The 18,508-nt window shown below is 40.0% G+C and overlaps 1 protein-coding gene across 3 annotated transcripts in view; it reads right to left on the bottom strand.

Annotated features, from left to right (window-relative positions):
* Positions 1–18,508, bottom strand: part of LOC121669290 (SAM domain-containing protein SAMSN-1-like) — an 82,610-nt gene that overhangs the window by 23,362 nt on the left and 40,740 nt on the right. Inside the window, exon 1 of one of the 3 annotated variants that reach the window (XM_042038032.1) lies at positions 10,291–10,533. The exons of the other annotated variants lie outside the window; for them this stretch is intronic. Coding sequence (XP_041893966.1) covers positions 10,291–10,347 — 57 coding nt within the window. The 5' untranslated portion in view covers positions 10,348–10,533. Of the gene's footprint in view, positions 1–10,290; positions 10,534–18,508 lie in introns of those variants that run through there. 3 annotated transcript variants of the gene reach the window in all.

The following is an 18,508-nucleotide window of genomic DNA, read 5'->3' as shown; positions in this document are numbered from 1 at the left end:
GCAGTAGAGGGGAGCGCTGCCTGAGTAAAGGCTGGTTAAACACTACGTAAGCATTGCAGGCTTTGATCTTTAATCTCTTAAATACCAACTTCTTTCCTCTCCTGAAACTTCCTCCTCTTCAAAACAGCTGAATTCACAGACGAATTCTCACATTTTAAAACCATATCACCTAGCAGCTTCAATTAAAGTCCTTTCCCTGCTTACTTATATAGCATGATTTTAATAATGCTGTGTGTTATCTAGGTCCTGACCTTGCAGGGTTTGGCTGGATTTCCTGTGTAAGAGAAATTACTCACAAGCATGTTTGTTTTAAGTGAAGACAAAAATACATATGCCCAAAGAGGAGCTGAGAAGAATTCAGCCCCAAGGGCTCCATTTTACCCCCACGCCTGTCCAGCACACCCACAGTGGGGCAACCAGCGTGCTCCAGCAGAGGAGGTGGGAATGTGGCTGTTCACTGGAAGGTGCTCCTTCGAATGACCTTCCAGGTGAAAACAAGATTGAAAAAATAACCTCTAAGTCACAGTCAAGTCTGACCATCCCAAAAGCTTGTTTGTTTTTTTTTCTGAAGAGTAAGCAAACTTCAGAAAGCCCTTACACGAGTTTTACTGCCCTACTGCAGTCTTACCCTTGATAACACGTAATGACCAACAATAAGCTAATTCAAAGAAACTTGGGGGAGGGGGGCAGAAAGAGAGTTAGTTTTTATTACTTTTAAATGAGTGTTTGATACATCATCTTGGTTCCCCTGATTAATGTTCTCAGAAAACTCAGCCATTGGAGTTGTAATGTTTCTGCAAGCTTCCCTACAGCAAAGCCTAGCCATTAATTCAGTGGCATATGTCAGCTCAGCAGAGCAAGGTCACTCTTCTCTTTCAAGGGGAACCTTTTTAGAAATAATAAAACTGACAGAAAGTTCTTTTTTGCATGCTTTATGTCACCTGAGGTTGAGTGCTGCAGTTAATATCACAGAGCTTATAAACATTCCCATCTTCAGCAGCCTCCAAACCCACTGGGCTCTTAGAACCTCAACATTTTTTTTTTTTTAAGTAATGTAGTGACAGCTTTATGTGGGGCAGATATACAGTATGTAATCCTAAATGAGTAAAAAGTAAGTAAAAAATGAACAAATCTTTTCTTGGGCATTTTAGAGGAGAAATTTTGGAAGACGCTAAGGACTGCTGATACTGCAGGATGTTAGTGCTTAGAGAAAAAGATGTAGGATTAGGGACTTTATCTCCATGGATGCTTGCATCTTTGGATAAAGGGAGGAAATTTTAAAATGCACCGGTCCACCTCGTTTCCATTTCACTGCTAACTGATAGTGCAGGCTGGAAATCTGTATAGGCATGTGATGTAAAGAGAACACAAAGCTAATTGATCTATTTATGGAATGATTTTGAATTTGCAAGTAAGGATGTCCTAGTCATCTGTTATGATAACTAATTGCAACTGGAACTTATTTATCGGGGTACAAGTACTATGGAGCATGATAAACAAAGTAACTAGTTGAGGAATAAGATCCAAACAATAGGCCATTTTTCCCCCTCATTATCTCCCTTCAGACATCCTGACTACACTTGATTAATGAATCCATAGTGAGATTAGCTGAAATTGCCTTAATGGAGATGCACTACAGTAGAGAAGCAAAATTCACTGCAGTATCTATCATCAGTCACTGTGAATTTGAGTGCTTCTTCAGATCTATATGTCCATTTATTTAAATTATTTTTATCTTGGAAAACAAAGCAAAAAAACCCAACAAAGAAAATACTGTGCTCATTAGAGTGGGTTAACTTTTGGCTCCTTTGAAATGTAGATCAGGGTCACCATTTTTTATCTTTCTCATGTCCTCCCGTGTCAAACAGCTGTGTTCCAACGTTGCCTTATTGTCATCCACAGGCCAACATTATCCTTATTGTCCAGTTGAAGAAAGCACATGTGGCACTTCATTGCAGCTTCTCAGGCTTCGAAAACTGCACATGCTCGCACAATTTATGCCTGGGAATCCTAAATATGCTCCTTGTAATTTTGAACTCATGAAATAAGTTCAGCAAGCTTTTGGTTTTGTATGGAAGCTGAAGGAAGGTTGCCAGCTCAGGGTTTCCTCAGGAATTGGGACTGCATGAAAATCCTTCTTAGTTTACAAGTTATAATGTATTAAATTCCATGTTTGCTTTGTAGTGTAAGCCCTATAATTGCAATCCTAGGGAAAAAAAAATCTAGGAATACGAAGATATCATCCTGATTCTGTTCAGGTCACTCCAGAAAAGGAATTAATACAATCAATAGCTCACTGGGGTACCAGTAAGGGCACATCAATTCCTTTCTCTCCATTTGATTATCTCTGTGGCATGAGTTGTTGTGATCACAGCTCAGTGGAAAACTACAGCTTCATTTCATGAAAAACAAATGTACCAGGTGCATGAAGTGTGTTTTCATTCTGACACATGAGAAAAGTGAGACTGCGCTTTTCCCGCCTTCCCTGCTCTCCCAACCTCCATGAAACCCACACGTAGCTGAGAGACACTCACCAGTGAGATGCTGCTACTGAGGCAGCGACAGCAGCGAGGGCTTTGAGGTGTTCTTTGAACCCCAGATTTAAGGACATTCTCCAAATCCGACTGAAATCAGCCCTATCACTGCAAAGGGGACTGTGCCAACTACAAGATTTTAAGCTTTCATGAAGGGGTAGGAAGATGTTGCCTCTTCCCATTCCTTCAGATACTGGCTAAAATCCCAAACACAAATACATTTTCGAACATTTTACAATTACCAGCATATATTAGTCAAGCAAATATAAACTCCGTAACAGAGACAGGAAGAAAATAATGTAAACATGCCAATAGCCAACATGAGAAGAGCCCTGCCATGTGCTTGTGCTAGAGCTGAATGCCTGCTCTACCATCATCAGTCATTTCATGCACTCTCTCCACAGCTTCTTGAGCTGCTCATCCATCAGTGAACGATGTCCCCTTTCCAGCTTTTTGAAGCGGTTTTTGAACCTAACATCTGATCTTGAAGAAGGAGGCAGGAAGACAGAAGAGTAAGAGAAAAACAGCACAACTGTGGCAAGTGAAACAGTTCAAGAGTGATAGAGCCAAGCATCCCCTTTGCACAGGTGGAGGCAGCAGAGAAGCCGCGTGAGCTCACTCAGCTGTCTCGGCCACTGTGTCGTCTCCTCTTCCCACATCTGCTTATGGCTGTGCCGTCGCTAAGTGAAGCTGATTTCTTTATCTTATAGCTGCAGCCTGTCAGTGACACAGCTCCATCTCTGCCTCAAACGTAATGGTAGAGGGAGGACATGACACTGCACCATGTTTTCTGGTTGAGCAGAACTCCTCTGGTGTTTATCTTCTCCCTGAAGAAGCCACGAGGAACACTGCAGAAAAACCTAAAGCCAAGTACTCAAATATTCAGGGACTCATATCCCACTTTGTCCTTCAACATACCTGGAAGAACAGCAAACCTACCACACCTTCTAATGAGGTCAGCATAGACAAGTAGAGGAACTTTCACTTCTCACAGTTCTCAAGGAAGTGACCATTCAGCACGTCATGGAAATCAAGTACAGCAGTGTTAGGTTACGTGGTTGGTCTTGAGAAGATGATAAAAGAGATGAAGACATAGAAGGGGAGGAAAAGGACTAAAACTCCACCCAGAAGACATAATGGTGCAAAACACCAGATCACTGGAGCTTCTTCCCAGAGAAAACTTGTCAGGTTCAGTGATGGGTGATGATTAGAGGTAGAAGACCCTTTGCTCTTGACATTCATCTTTCCAGAAAGGGGCCAGAAGATGTTATGACTGGCAATTAAGCAGTCTGAAGAATTCATACAGGTGAAGTCATTATCCAGCTTTCTGTGTATCCACAGAATAAACCAAAGAAAGTATGGAGAGGAAAAGTGGCAGTAAGGTGTATATTATAGTCAAAGAAGTAACTTCCCTGAAGCAGTTTCCAAACTTTTCCCTAGGCTGAAATTTCACCCTCAAGTTTAAGAAGAAGAAAAATAGTAAGAACATGCTCTTGGGTGAACTGTAAGTGGAATAAGATTTTAAAAAGCTACAAGGGTAAGAGTAAGCACAAATACAGAAGAGATTTCCCTTGGGAAAAAGGTGGTCATTCATCTTCCTGTGGAATAACAACAGACATACAACACACCTCTATCTGATTCATGAAACAAAGCCATTAGGATGGTTTAAAGGATATATGATTTGCTGAATATTCAGAGCATATGTAATCTGTAGCCTGGTGCCAAGCAGCAAATGTTGAGCAAAACCACTGACACTGCCAATTTGTGGAAGAGAGTATAACTGTTTCTAACAACTGGAGTAACTCTGCTGTCTTTGTTGCAGCCTTTCAGAAGAGAAAACTTAAGGGATACTGTGATTACAGAGACCCAGAAGACTTTTTTTCCCTTTTCAGGAGTGGGTATTCCCAGCAGGTTCTGCCCACACAGCAAGGGGCTGGTTCTTCCAGCTGAAGTGTTTGTAGCCACCCTGAAAGTGCTTATACAGCTGCCAAGGGACGACTTTGTAACAGCTTTTGTCTGAATTTATGCTGTGACACAGATTACTAGAAGAATATTGAAGTACGGGAAGGATGTAGGCCACATCCTCTGCCAGTCTTGCCCATACATAGTTACTGCTTTTTCCCAGCAGTGACAGATATCCTGACCAATGTTTACTTTGGGGTATTTTGGTTTTTCTAGAAACACAGTACTGAAGTAAGTCAACTGCTCTTAAACATCTCTTAAAGGATTAGGAGGCAACTAATGCTGATTTATGTCACCTTGGTAGTTGTGCTACGTTATTTATCAGAGAGCACAGTTATAAATACTGTAGCTGATAGTCTGGTTTCTAAAAATGGCTGGATAAGGTGGTTCAGGCATACTCCTTGAAATGCCCCTACTTGCTTAAGAAAACAAACAAAAACCTGGATTTGTTACTCTAAGCAAAATGAATATTGATGTGTAAATATTCCCTTCAGCAGATTGCTCTCACTTGTTTTAAAATATTCTGCTTTTAAGGAATTAAGCCTGGCTAGTGAAGGAAACCAAGACAGGGAAGAAACAAGAAATTAAATGAGTATTGTGCAAAGCTGATGAAAATGTAAAAGATGTTGTAATCAAGGGAATACACAAAATCCATCAGTACTGGAACAAGCCACAGATAAAATTTTTACTTTGAAACAAATGCTAGCCATGAGTTGTGTGAGCCCTCAATGAGACTGTGTCTTGATGTGAGCATCAAAATGGAGAGTCTGGTCATCCTGATCACCTCCTGCCAAGAGGCAGGTGAGAGATGGCTGTTATTTCCTCACAAACACTCTGAATCTTTACTTTCTCCTGAGAAAACAAAATTCCTCAAATTTCAAGACCATTCTGGAAGAGATATGTTAACAGATATGTTAAGACGCAACTTTCTGGAGGTGCTCTTGAAAAGAAAGAATAATTAGCTGATGATTGAGAAGCATGATGATAATGTAAATTAAGAAAACATAGCAGAAGTAAGAGGAGCAGTAACATGCTTGTAGAACCGCCCACTCACACAAGGAAAATAACCCAAGGTTCACTCTAACCTTGTTCCAGTATTTTATGAAGCCTAGGGGAGACAGGAAACACCTTCTGAAGTGACACCTGCAATCCCTCCTATCCCCATCTACACACACATGTTTTTTACAAGTATCATTATTTCTTCCTCTGAACATTCCCCTCCTCCCCCACCCCCATAAAGGCCCACAGGTATTTACACCATAAACCAGGTTCTTAAAAATACTTCCCAGATGTTGTCATCTGTTCCTGCTTATTTACCAGAGTTCAAATGGATTTTGACAAACAGTCTTTCTTCAAGAGGCAATGCAGTAAAGACCTTTAATGACAGAACTATGTGTCATCTTTGCCTATAAGCATAAATTTGCACAGCGGGCAGTACGGTGAAAACAGCTTATCATCAACTCATCACCTCTCATCATTGTTAGAATGAAATGCAAATGGAAACGAACATCACTTCAGTCATGGTCGTGAAAATTAGCATCTGTGACATTAGCAGTGGCTCATTTATTATGCACTCGAAATTTCAGGGGGAAAGAAAAGAATATAAAACTTCAAAACTCCACCAGTCTTTACCTTTGAAATAAAATTAAAACCTTCAGCTTTCCCCACTCAAGGATAAATCCTAGTTAATATTCATTAACACTGAGCAATCTCTTCACTGCAGATCTTGTCCTACAGAAGATCTAATTATGTCTCGAATTATTTTTGGTGTTTAGGTTTGCTGTGCCTATTTTCTATTTTCTTTTCTTTAATAAGTATTCCCCATTGGTGAGGCACGAGCCACCGTCTGAGAAAAGTGCAGCGCCAAAAAACTTGCTTATAGCATCTGTCTGCATTACAGGCTCCAAACACTTAGGCAAGCGATAAACTTTACTCAGATAATCCCACTGAAATCGATGGGATCGCAGCTAATTTATTCATTTAAGTCAGAATCAGGATCAGGCCTTCTGTGAAGAGTATATAAAAAGGTGAAATTCTGGCCTCAAGTCTATGGCAAAAATGTGCATTGATTTCTGCAATGTCAGGGTTTCATTTTAAGCTTATAAAAAGTAAAATTACTGGTATGAAATTGTACTAGGGAATAAATTTGAATATTAAAATGTTTCTTCCCATTGGATTTGCCACTCTTTTCTCATAATCCTGAAAACAAATAATGGTTACCTAAGTAAGCAAATATTGATTTAATTAGAAGCTTGGATGTATTTTTGCCTAAACAAAATGCAGAGGCATTGACCCTGAATTGTCTTACACACCAGAAGTAAGCTGAGTTTAAAGCACCAAGTGCATTCGGAAGCAGAATAAGGAAACAAAAACGTCTCAAACCTTTAGCATAAACATAGATCAACTGTCATGTAGAATAATGACACAAGACTTTCTTCAGTCAAGCCAGAAAAAATGGCACAAAGTCGTCTTTGCTTCATGTTGAAGTAAAGCCAAGAATCATCAAGGAGTTCTCAAGTTTGCTGTGTCCGGAGGAATGGCAGAGAGACAGAAAGGAGTAGGTTCTGCCCAGCACATTACATCGTGTGAAGTGGGCAAGACAATGCAGGGATGTTTTACAGATTATTTGCACCTGGACAAATGTGTAAAACAGTGCAAAGTGGAACGCAGAATAGCTGTGAAGTGTTTGAATGGGATTTTATCTGTATGGTGCTGCCTGAAGAGTGTACCCAAGAGAAGACTAGAATCTGTATAATTTCTTAGAGTGTTTTCTCTTACCATTATTCTAAGTTGCTTCATTCCACTCCCCAGATGCAGTGACATCTCTAACATCATAAGGCTCAAAGAGGCTAAAATGCAGGTGATTTCAGGGCTCTTTCCTTCATCCTCCAAGTCAACTGCTCTCCTGCTCCCCAGCTTTCTGAGGGGTGGTGGGACAGACAGCACAAACCCATAGCTGAAACACATCTAGGACAAGCATCCTTGCCCCACTTGCTTTCCTGCTCTGCAGTGCTGCAGGAATGCAGGAGCCACACACTGTCCCTGCAGTGAGCCACTCCAGCCATCAGCGTGACCATGGACCTCAGGGCTTTGTGCAAGACCTACTTTGTCTGACCTCACCTGCCCACAAATAATTCCTCAGCCCTGAACAGCTACACCATGTGAACCAAGCCATGTCTCATCTGGCGGAAATGAAAGGAGGGCAGGTAAGGACTCCCTAAAGGAAGGATTGGGAGATGCACATGTTCTGCTGTGATAGAAAGTCATTTAAGGTCCTGGATAGACAGGTTAGATTAGATAGGCTTGAAATAGAGAGCTTAGCCCTTCAATGTGTTGAATTTCTTCAGCATTAAGCAGGGTATTTTTAACCTTTAGGAGTTTTCCTTTATAATTCAGCTACCTGAGCTCCTCAGATGACGTACAAAGTATAAAAGTACACTAGTATGTACAGCTACAATGATAAACATTTATAAAGGATTAGAATCCTTCCAGTATCTCTTTTGAATGCATTTCTCTCTCATTTCTCTCCCAGTTTTCTCTGGGATGACACCAGGTTTAGATGACTTTTTACCTAACAATGAATGTTTATTTCTATAAATGCATTCAGTAGTTATATGCATATCCATGAATACACAAAAGCCACCAGACATTCAGAGAAGTTATTAGCAAGGCTGCAGCACTACTGAAATCTTGCTGCATGACACTGCAACACTATTCTTTGATGGAATAGATGAACTTTTTCATAGTGTACACAGAATAGATTTTTGTCTATGCAGCATCTAACACATCTGCAGAAGTCCCTTAAGCACCACAATAATAAACAAGGTAAATGCATTGCACACAGTGAACAGTGAGATCCTGAACCTGTATTACTCTTGCATTGGTCATTGAATTGCCCATTGCCATGAGGGGTTTTCTATACAAACAGCAAATTGCCTTGACAAAGGCTTTAACACCAGCCTTGTGTGATATTCATTCATCTTTATCAAAAGGCATCAATTCATGCCAATATTCTTCGCATTAGAAAGTAATAAAACCAAAAGGGTTAAAAAGAAAATACTGGTGAAACACTCTAATTAATACACAGAAATTTGTACAGTTGTGATAGTAGCCACCATGGTTAAGATTCAGCTACCAAAAAAGGTCTTTTTGGTGTCCTCTTTGAGGGTCTAAGGCTGCAAACCTAATCTTCATTTAAGATTAAAAACAGGCCTTATGGCTCTCGCACAGGCCTGTGTGGCTGTGTTGGAGACACTGGGATGTCTAAGTGGCCTAAAGGCAAGGTGAGGTAGCCCAAGACCTGCCCAGTGGCAGTGGTACTGTGCCCTGTGAGCATGAGGAGGTACCAACTGTTGCTGGCACAGAGCAGGGGCAGCCAGGATGTGATCTACAGAGGTCACTTGTGAAATCCTGTAACTTGTCCAAGAGGTGAGGTCCTGTGTCCCATCTTACCCGACTCAGCATTAAGCAACTTGAGTATTTACGTTGCTTCCCTGGGACAACTTTCGAAACATGCTACAACAAACCAAGATTCCTATTCTATGCAACGTGGGGCTGTCTTCTCCCCTGCCCTGACTGTGAGCAGCACATTCAGAAAAGGTGTTCTCCTCAGGGAAATTTTACACAGTTCTGTGCAGAAGTGAGCCTTTAAAAATAAAAATCAGACTGTTGTTAAGGAATGCCTTATTCTGGAAGAAGAGAGTGGCCAAAACTGGCTTTTGAAGATATTTTACAGACAGGGAAACAAAGCCCATCCACAGAGTCTTTTGTGCTCATTTCTTGTTTAATCGATAATGTAATCAGATATTAATTATAATTCTTCCCTTCCATTAAAACACAGTGTAATGGTTGAGCAGAAAAAAATGCATACCAAACCAACCAGTGCAATGCTTAAAAAAATATTAAAATGTGGGGGAAAATGGATTCAAAATCACTTCAAATCCATGAAAAAAGCCTTTAATTTTAACTGTTAATGAGTCATAGTCTAAAAGTGCAAGCACAATCCACAAAAGCCAATGCTGTGTAAAACCAGAAGGCATCCTTGCTGAAACAGTGTCTGCAGTAATCTCTCAGGACACAGAAGTCACTAAGGGAGGCGTATTCCCAAACAGTGAGAAGGTGGATCTGTAAATTGGGAGACACTGAGCTGTTGAGAGCAGAGAGATACTAAAAGGCTTTTCTAATCTCTTTGTTAAATTTTCAGCGCAGATAAATTGAGGCAGAAATGGAGACTGAAGTGCTCAGGTCGAGCAGTAGCCGTTGCACTGCAGCTTTACAATACTCTACAACACTTGTACAATACAATGCACAGAGGTCATTTTGCACTCAGTCCAGGGACTGAAAATAAATTTCAAGCACTGGACACATCCTTATGCGTCTTGCAAAACTCTCACTTCCTTTCTTACAATTCCAGATTGTGGAAAGTGTCCAGTGTAGCACATAATCAATTTGTTAGAGTATTTCTTTCAGGCTGATATTTTAATAATTCCCAGAGAAATTAAGATGACGAACACTGATTGCCAAGTACCCTCTTCTCCTGTGGTTATGGTGAAGAGGGTACAGCACCAGAATTCTTTAGCACAGCTACAGCAGTTTCACAATGATGATTCCTTGAATTTAATCTTTATTATTATAAAGTGAGTATATACAAACAGATTCCTGAGATTATAGTGCTGAGGTACTTGCAAGCACATCAGGAAATCCTGAAGCTAGGATTTAAGAGGAAACCCTCATACTAAAAATTGTTAAGAATTCTTGTTATTATTAACTGATGACAAAAATGAGACATTCTTACCTTTGGCTTTTGACTTTTCTCCTTATCAGACACATTAGATGGTTTTCTCTTCAGCATGTTTAACTCCCGTTAATCCACTGGATGTGCAACTGCTATGAATTTGCAACCAAACTAAGTGCAAGGGAGGGCAGTCCGGACGTGTACTTTGGTTATGCAGTTCCTTATTCTATCAGGATGTGACTTCACACGGCTGCCCTGTTGCATGGGGGAGTAAACTGAATTCTTCCTTTGGGGAGGGGGTGAGGAGGGAGGGGAGGAAGTGACGGGGGCAAGAAAGACAGAGGTGCACCAAGAAGATAAGCTGAAAATTAGGGCAGGCGTCAAAGTGAGAAATGCTTTAAAACTTATCTGCTGCTGGGTCACCATCAGGTCTCAGTAAGACTTTGGACAACCTCAAGAAAATCATCCTCTTTTCCTCTCTCAACTTTTCCCTCTCAGCCTTATGGCACTAAGTGGACCTTTATTTCCGCCCGTTCTGGGACGTTTGTGTGAAGAAGGTGTTGATATTCAGAGAACCAAGAGATAATATTGGTATCAGATGTGAGCTGCCCTGTGGGTGTAACTGGCCCCTAACTCCTCCATTCCTCTTGGCTTTCCAGCAATGCAATAAAAGCAATGAGATTAAAGGTTGCTGTTTGGTAGAGAAGGGAATTAGCTAAAGCCATCTTTTGCATGGTGGAATAATTTTTTTGCCATTCATCACAGAACTTGGACTCCCTGAAACAGCACTTTTCAGTCCTCCATTTTCCTTGATTTGCTGACAAAGTCACAGAGAGAAAAGGCAAGTCTTACAGAGACTTTAAACAAAGAGGCAGAGGGAAATGGCAGAGGTCCTCTACAAGCTCTTGAAAAACAGCCCAAAAGCTAAAAGAAAGTAGAGCTATTAAAATAGCTTGAATTCCTGCTTCATTTTGCTTGAAATTTTTTATCTTAGAGAAACGAACAACAGTCTTGAGCATCCTAAGTATAACTTATTTGCTGTAAATCATAGGTCACACACCCTGAAACTATGAAATATTCCCAACTTTATGCTGAGTGATGGAGGCAAATTCTCAGTTTCAAACCCCAAACTTTCATGCTCCTCTCAGAGCTTCAATTAAATCTTAATTTATGATTACTACAAATGGAAAAGAAATATATTTCTTAGTAAGTTACAAGAAAAAGGGTCAGGAGTAACTGTCAAGAAAAAAACTTTGGTAATTTTTCTTTTCAAAATTTTGATATTTTTTCAATTTTTTTTTCCAAGCAAGTGTATTCTAAGCAGCCTTTACTGACAATCTTGGCATAAATAAAATCTCTTTTAAAAATACTCCTCTTCCTCCCCTACCATATGAATACTCCAAGGCAAGAAAAGACATGCTCATCAGATGAATTCCCATTTTGCTTTGCTATTTGGACTTCTCTTTAAATGTTTAAGAGAAGTTTTGGATGGTTTCTTGGATTCTGATGGATGGGCAACTGGATGGACTGAGACTGAATGATAAAGGAATAATTGTTATGTACTAATGGTATTATGAGATTTTCTTTTCCAGGCTAAGAAGAGGCTTGATAAGAAGAGGAGAAGGAACAGGGGTTAAGGTACTGAAATTCTGTCAAATATAACCCAAAACTCTCTAGGCTAGTGGGTTGCAGTGGAGTTTGTTTTGAATCTCAACCCAGGATGCTTCTCTTCACATATTAATCAGGACAAAACTAATTTAAACTAAAGCTGATTGTGGGGGTTTTATTATTGAAAATAGCATATCCATCAGAGTTCCTTATAATTGATATTATTAATAATAATTAATTAATAATAACGGTGAACTCGGAGATTTTTTTCCTGTATTTGGAAACACCACCTGAAACATCAGTGTAAGTTTCTAAGCAGAAGGAGGTTTTACCGTGGATATTTAATCCACCTTGGTAGTTCAGTAGGGCCATAAGTTGTTACAAAAGCTGTATGTATGTTTAATAGTAATGAAACTTAATTATTATCTACATCGATTTACATTGCAGTATATTGATTTTCTTTTTAATCTGATCCAAACGTGAGGATTAAATCAGCCTCTGCTGATCATTAGACTGTGATTTCCTGTCTCAGACCGCTGTTAAAATCTTCATGATTAATAAAATGGGAACTCATCTGAAGTGTAATATATGAGCTTCCTTTCCGTAGAATATTTATTGTTAAACAGGAAGAAAGAGGCTATTTCAAGAGATATAGTGCCCACCCATATCTATTTCCTTTTCTCATTCACATATCAGAAAAATTATAGCAGCTTGAAGGCTGACCTGATTATGTTCTTGCCCTTGGAAGGTTGACCCACCAGTTTTAAAAAGTAACAAAGTGAAGAAAATCAAACATATATAACATTAAGTTCATTTAATTTAGTTAACCATTACCTTTCAAAAGGAGGTCTTTTGAATTAAAAATTAATAAGCTTGGTGCTTATATCCTCTGTATTTAAAGCTAATTTTTCAAAGGGGAATGACTGCCTGTGTAAAATTTAAAAAAAAAAAAATTCTTATACTTAGTTTTCTGTTGGACATGACTGCATGTAACTTATTCCACTTCCTTGCTGGACTTTCATCCAAATTCCAGTGAAATCAATAGAAGTTTTTCAGGTGAATTTTATGGGGCTTGGAGTGACTCCTCTATCCTGAAACAACCAGGCAATGTCACTCTTTTATATGGAAAGTCTTATGGGTAAAAAGGCTATCCACTTAAAAATAATTAAGATGACCCCATGAGAATGATTTCCATTGTCATTATATTTATAAAAGGCAACATGCCTTATAGCTCATTATTACCATTACTCAGTTTTAATGAATGGACCGTGATGAATGGTCCTGGATGTTCAAGTGCTTTATGTGCCTCCCTCCCACATGGTATCATATTCCCTCAGGGGCTCCATCCAGTTACCTTCTGAGAGGAGAGATCACTTCTAGACTAAACTACAAGAGTAAATTTGTCCTTTCAATATTTGATGACTTTGATAAAACTAGAAAGTAGGGTGTGAAGTAGATTGACGGGTTTAGCACACTGGCCACCTGTCAAAAAGCAAATGAAAGGAGACTTTCTCTGTTTTAGCAGCTCGTTTTTCTTTGTCCGTCAGACAAATCTGGTCCAAGTTTAACTGGAGACGCAAAGATACCTCGGGGCTCTACATTGCTTTCCCTAATGCTAAGCAAGCCCAGAGTGTCTTAGTCTGTTTATTTTAATTAAAAGAAGACATATTTTGAACAAGAAAGGAATCCTGCCTTCAGCCTGTGATTTTATGGCCATGGCTCTCCCTGTGCCATCTAACTCACTTAGATATTGCAGAAATCTCAGAATAGCAAGTGAAGCTGAGTGAATAATTTGCAGTGAATAATTTACTCAACAAATTTAATCTTTATTTCCTCAAGGAATGTTCGTGAGCAGAACACAATTTCCTCAAATGTATTAATTATGGGCCAGAATTTAGCTAGATACTTCCCTCTCCTGGTCTGATTTGAGCCAGCCACAGTTACATACAGTCTCTGTTAATCCTCAGCAGAGCTCTCTCCATGAACTACCACAGAAAAGACTCTTCAGAAACTAAAAAGAACAAGTGTGGAAAAGTGAAGTTAAGCCCTCCTTCCCCTGACAACATCCCGTGAAAGAAGACAGAGGCTGCAGGCCGGGCTGTGTTTGTAACTATTTAAACAACACACTCTAATTTTAATGCCAAAGATCAAGGTTGTGAATTTCCACTGGGATGCTGGGGAATGGAACTGGAGACCCTTAAAGTCCTACACTCTTTAGGATCTTTAAGACTCCAACACCCTCTACAAACTCATCATCCAGAAGTTAGCATTGAAAATTGGTCCAAAATACTTAGGGACGTCACGCAACAAGGTGTGTATGATTGCCTATTGAACAGGCTCCCTGCGCCTTTCTCATCAGGAATAGAAAATGGAGAAGTTACAGAAACTCAGTCTTAGAGAGACAGGATATGATTAAAGAATATTTTAATCTTACAGTTTCGATTTGTGGCTGTGTTGAGCCTATATCAAGAAGACTCCTATCCCATACAAAGTATAATATTTATAAAACCTGGCTATGCAGCGAAGTGAATAACTAACACCTGAATTGTGCTTCAAAACCTTAATTTTTGCTAATTAATTTATATTGGGTGGATTTTTAATGACATAAATAAAATGAAAAGGCATAAGGCACCACAAAGAGTGGGAGTCTAAGCTTGTTTAAGGAGGCGTCAGGGTGCTGAGCAGCAGGAAACCCTCATCATGCTTGGTCCCAGGAAATGTGATTTTGGTCTCTCAGACTCTTGGGCTTTGTTCTTTTCCTGAAAAAATGTTACTATGATTCTTCTTTCTTTTATGCTAATCCTTTGCCTGTAAGGTCAATGGAGTCATGAAGAATTATGGCAGGGACAGGCTATGGAACACCACTACCAGAGCTTTAAAAGGTGTCTGGTCCAAAAAAGTGGTTGCTACTCTCTGAGTAAGAAAAAGTGTCTCATTGCCAGGCCCTCAGACTGTGTCCTTGGCATGTTCCCAACACCACCTGGCCTAAAGGGAAATTGAAGTACCAGGAACTTACCTCAAGCTTTGATCTCAACACATTCTCTTGCATTAGCAGTAGATGAACAGATCAGTCATACCTACACTATGTCAGGTTAGCACTAACACTAATAAAAATCTATACCACTGTGACATAAGGATTCTCAAGGAGATTGGCTTTCACCTATTGAACAAATCCCTTCCTTATTAGCTTGCAGAGTGAGAGCCAAAGTTGTGTCTATATCTTCTAGGTATTCCTGTTGAGAAAACTTGGAGTCAGCAAGGTTGGTGGTGTCTTGTAAAGCAGAAGCCACAGTCTTATCCAGCATCTGTGTAATAATTTCCTCCAGAAACGTGCGTCACTGGTGGTTTTGTGTGCAATTCCTGTATTCTGCAGGCAGAGTACACTTTACAGTCTGTGATGAACAGCAGAAAGCAACTGGCAGGATGCTGCTGCTGTGAGTTCAGACGTGCAGGGGAACAGCCACACTGTTTCTCAGAGTGAATGTTAAAATCAAAGGTACACTGCAGTGGTCATACCTAGAACATCTCAGTGGATTCCATTAGTGAACGCTGTGATTACTAAACAGCTACAAGGGCATTTTATCCCACGGAATTTGCAGGTTTGTATGACTTGCTTTATAGTCATCCAGCTGAAGCTCAGCCTCCCAGAAATGCATTTACAGATAAACAAGGACGGTTGCCTTGTACATCTTTTAAAAAAGTTCAGATATGAGATTTTCAATAAAGGAAACTGATATAAAAATAAATTTAGGCTCTCTGTTTTAATCTCATACACAAAACATGACATGCTTCATTTGGTATTTAGAAGACCAGCTTAACACAGGAGCACTGACAGTGCAGCTGGGGATTTTTCAAGGTATGTACATGATGTCTGCCAGACTATCTCTGATTAGAATCAGGATCAACAGAAGTAAATTCTGATTAACTCTAATACCAGCCTGCTATCAGTAAACTCTGCAGTTTGAGCCATCTTTTACCAGTAAACATCTCCTGCTGAATTCTTCTCTGGTGTCAGAGTGTCACATTGCTGAGCCATCACAGAGTTAGGATTGCTGTGCAAAGGCTAACAGGAAAAGGAATAACACAGCACACTGCATATTCATTTACTTGCAGGGCTTGGATTTCATACTGATTCTAGAGGAAAATGTTGTCCTCCCTTTCTCCTTTAATATGGTTTAAAGTAGGTGAAAATCATAATTTGGAAGTCACAGAGAGGGACAAGATGTCTTTATTTTTAACTGGTTTTAAAAATCTGTTTCTACCCATCTAAATGATAGCCATCAGAAACACAAAGAGTCTTCATCATTGAGAAAAGGCAATCGTTTGCAACCTTAATCTTCCCTTCCCTCCTCTCCTCCCCACATTCTGTACCAGACCTGTGGGCTTACTATAGCAAAACTTAATTCAGGTGCTAAAGTTAATGGCAATACCTTCAAAATATGGCAGGATGTGGATCAAACTAGCTCCATCTTCAGACCTGCCAAATCACACACACTGGGAATGAGACTTGAGAGAGGCTGATTTTCTCTCACTTCCAGGTCTGAACATCAGTGTAGGGTGGCCTGGCTCATGCTCTGTGCATGTCTGGCAGGTGCAGGAGGTTAACTGGATCCATCAGCCACTTGCTCCAGGGTATGGGTGAGGGAGGGTGGGCAAGCTGCAGCCATGCTGAGCTCCCTGATGAAGAAGAGGAGATGCTTTTCCTGCTGGATTTGGGCACCGAGGACTGGCAAGGTGATTGCTGCACTCTGTGCTGCGCATGGCTCTGTGCCCCTCTTACCTCACTCAGGATTCCATGGGATGCTTCAGGCTGTGGCTGAATGGTCCCAACTGACTAAGCTGCCCCAGGTCAGCTGAGCCTCACTAGCAGGGTGGGGGCTTGCTCTTAGCCCATCAACAAGATGAAGTGAAGCACAGTCACATAAGTTTATTTCATTAAGGGTTTAAGATAACATGCTTTATCTTGGGCTGTAGGCTAAAAGCACTCACAGGGACAGTCACGGTGCTCAGTATGTTTAAGGTAATTACTTATGTGTCAGTAACTTGTCTTTGGGGAGACAAGAGAATGGAAATGGAAGGCTGTCTCCAAAACTGTGCTCTGTAGAAAGAGATTAATGCTTTGCCTCTTCATAAATATCCCACTTTTCTTCCATATTCCTTCCACCAATCTTTACCTTTTTCCAATCTATTATCAAACTCCTTCCCCTCCCACTTCCCACAAAGTGTGAGCTTTTGACTCACACCTTGCATACCTCTTCTCTAGAGAATTTTTTTTACCATCTATTCTTATCTATATGATCCTTTTTTCTTCTGTCACATGTATTATTATGTGTGGTTTCTGTCTCCTTTGCCTTACTGCTGCCACAGAAAGCAGAGGCTGATGAAGAGGGAACAAACCTTTCCCCTCCAACAGCTCCATGGTCTGCTAAAAGTTCTACTGAGCTACAGACAGCAAACTGGAGAGGATCCTCAATCCAGGAGGAGCAAAACTCTGAAAGCTAGATTTAGGCCTCATAGTTTACAACAACTTTTGGGTTTTTTTTAATATATGTACAAACTGATGGAGAGAAATATTAATATTATGCTGCTCTAGTTTGTGAGGGGAAAGTTCACAAGAATCTTTGAAATATCTTTGGGTTCAAACACCCCTAGAAGTGGAAAAAAAAATACCTAAACCCCTAAAAAATCAGCACCCTTATGTACCATACACACCCAAACTCATTAGATGAGGAAAACAGACTTTCGAAGCCAAGGGAAGGCAGAATTATTGCAATCTATGATACCTGATTCTCACCCCTAAGCATGTGTGTTTCATGGTGCAGTTTTAATAAGACAGCTTTAACATTTACCACATTTTCTCTACTGAATGTCTGTCTAATTTAGTGCAAACAATGAACCTGAATGAAAGTGTCAGAGCCTGCAAATAAACTGTCTGAACTGCTGCCCTTCTGGGGCACAAGCTGGAATGTGTATCCTTGCTCGTGCAACAACCATCTGATGTGTACAAGAACACACTCTCCCCATTTTGCAAATGAAGCCTGAGGCAGACAATTGAAGTGATTTGTCTAATTTCACACAAGAGGTCTGTAGTAGTGCAGGGAATTGAATCTGCATTATCTACGTCCTTAATCACTGGATCATGATTCATGGGTTTAAAGAAGCTGCGCTGTTATAAGGAACTTGAATAAGGATTTATTTTGTCATTCCAGTTCAGGGGAGCACTAAGAAATTGTGTTAAAAGTTATTTACTTTGCAATTGATCATTGACTGCATGTAATTCTGAGGGTGTCACCCTGTGGTTAGATGTGCAGATAATTTGAGCAAATATAGCTGCAAGCAAAATTTGGGGAGTTTGATTTCAAGTCTTTCAGACTGGAAAATCTGAATAATATCCTGCCATAATTTTTAGGGGAATTATGTCAAAGCCTAAAAGTGAAGAAGGAAATCTAGGTATTAAAACACTTACACAATCTAGAACTAAATATAGAAACCCTAAAGATAATCTGCAAAAGTTTCTGTCTCATGATCTTAAACTATCTGAACTCTTGATTTTCCTACTTCCCACACAGTTTGTCATCATTTCTTGTGCTGTGCTATCAAAGATAAGTTGTAAGTAGACGTGAACAAGAAGTTTCATGTCATTTAACCTAATTAATTTGGTCCTTTTGTG

Source organism: Corvus kubaryi, unplaced genomic scaffold (assembly GCF_017639235.1).
Source record: "Corvus kubaryi isolate FWS band 111438036 unplaced genomic scaffold, C.kubaryi_AGA036_p1.0 37391, whole genome shotgun sequence".
Lineage (NCBI taxonomy): Eukaryota > Metazoa > Chordata > Aves > Passeriformes > Corvidae > Corvus > Corvus kubaryi.
Note: the sequence above shows the minus strand (reverse complement) of the source record. Positions and strands in the feature narration are given on the sequence as shown.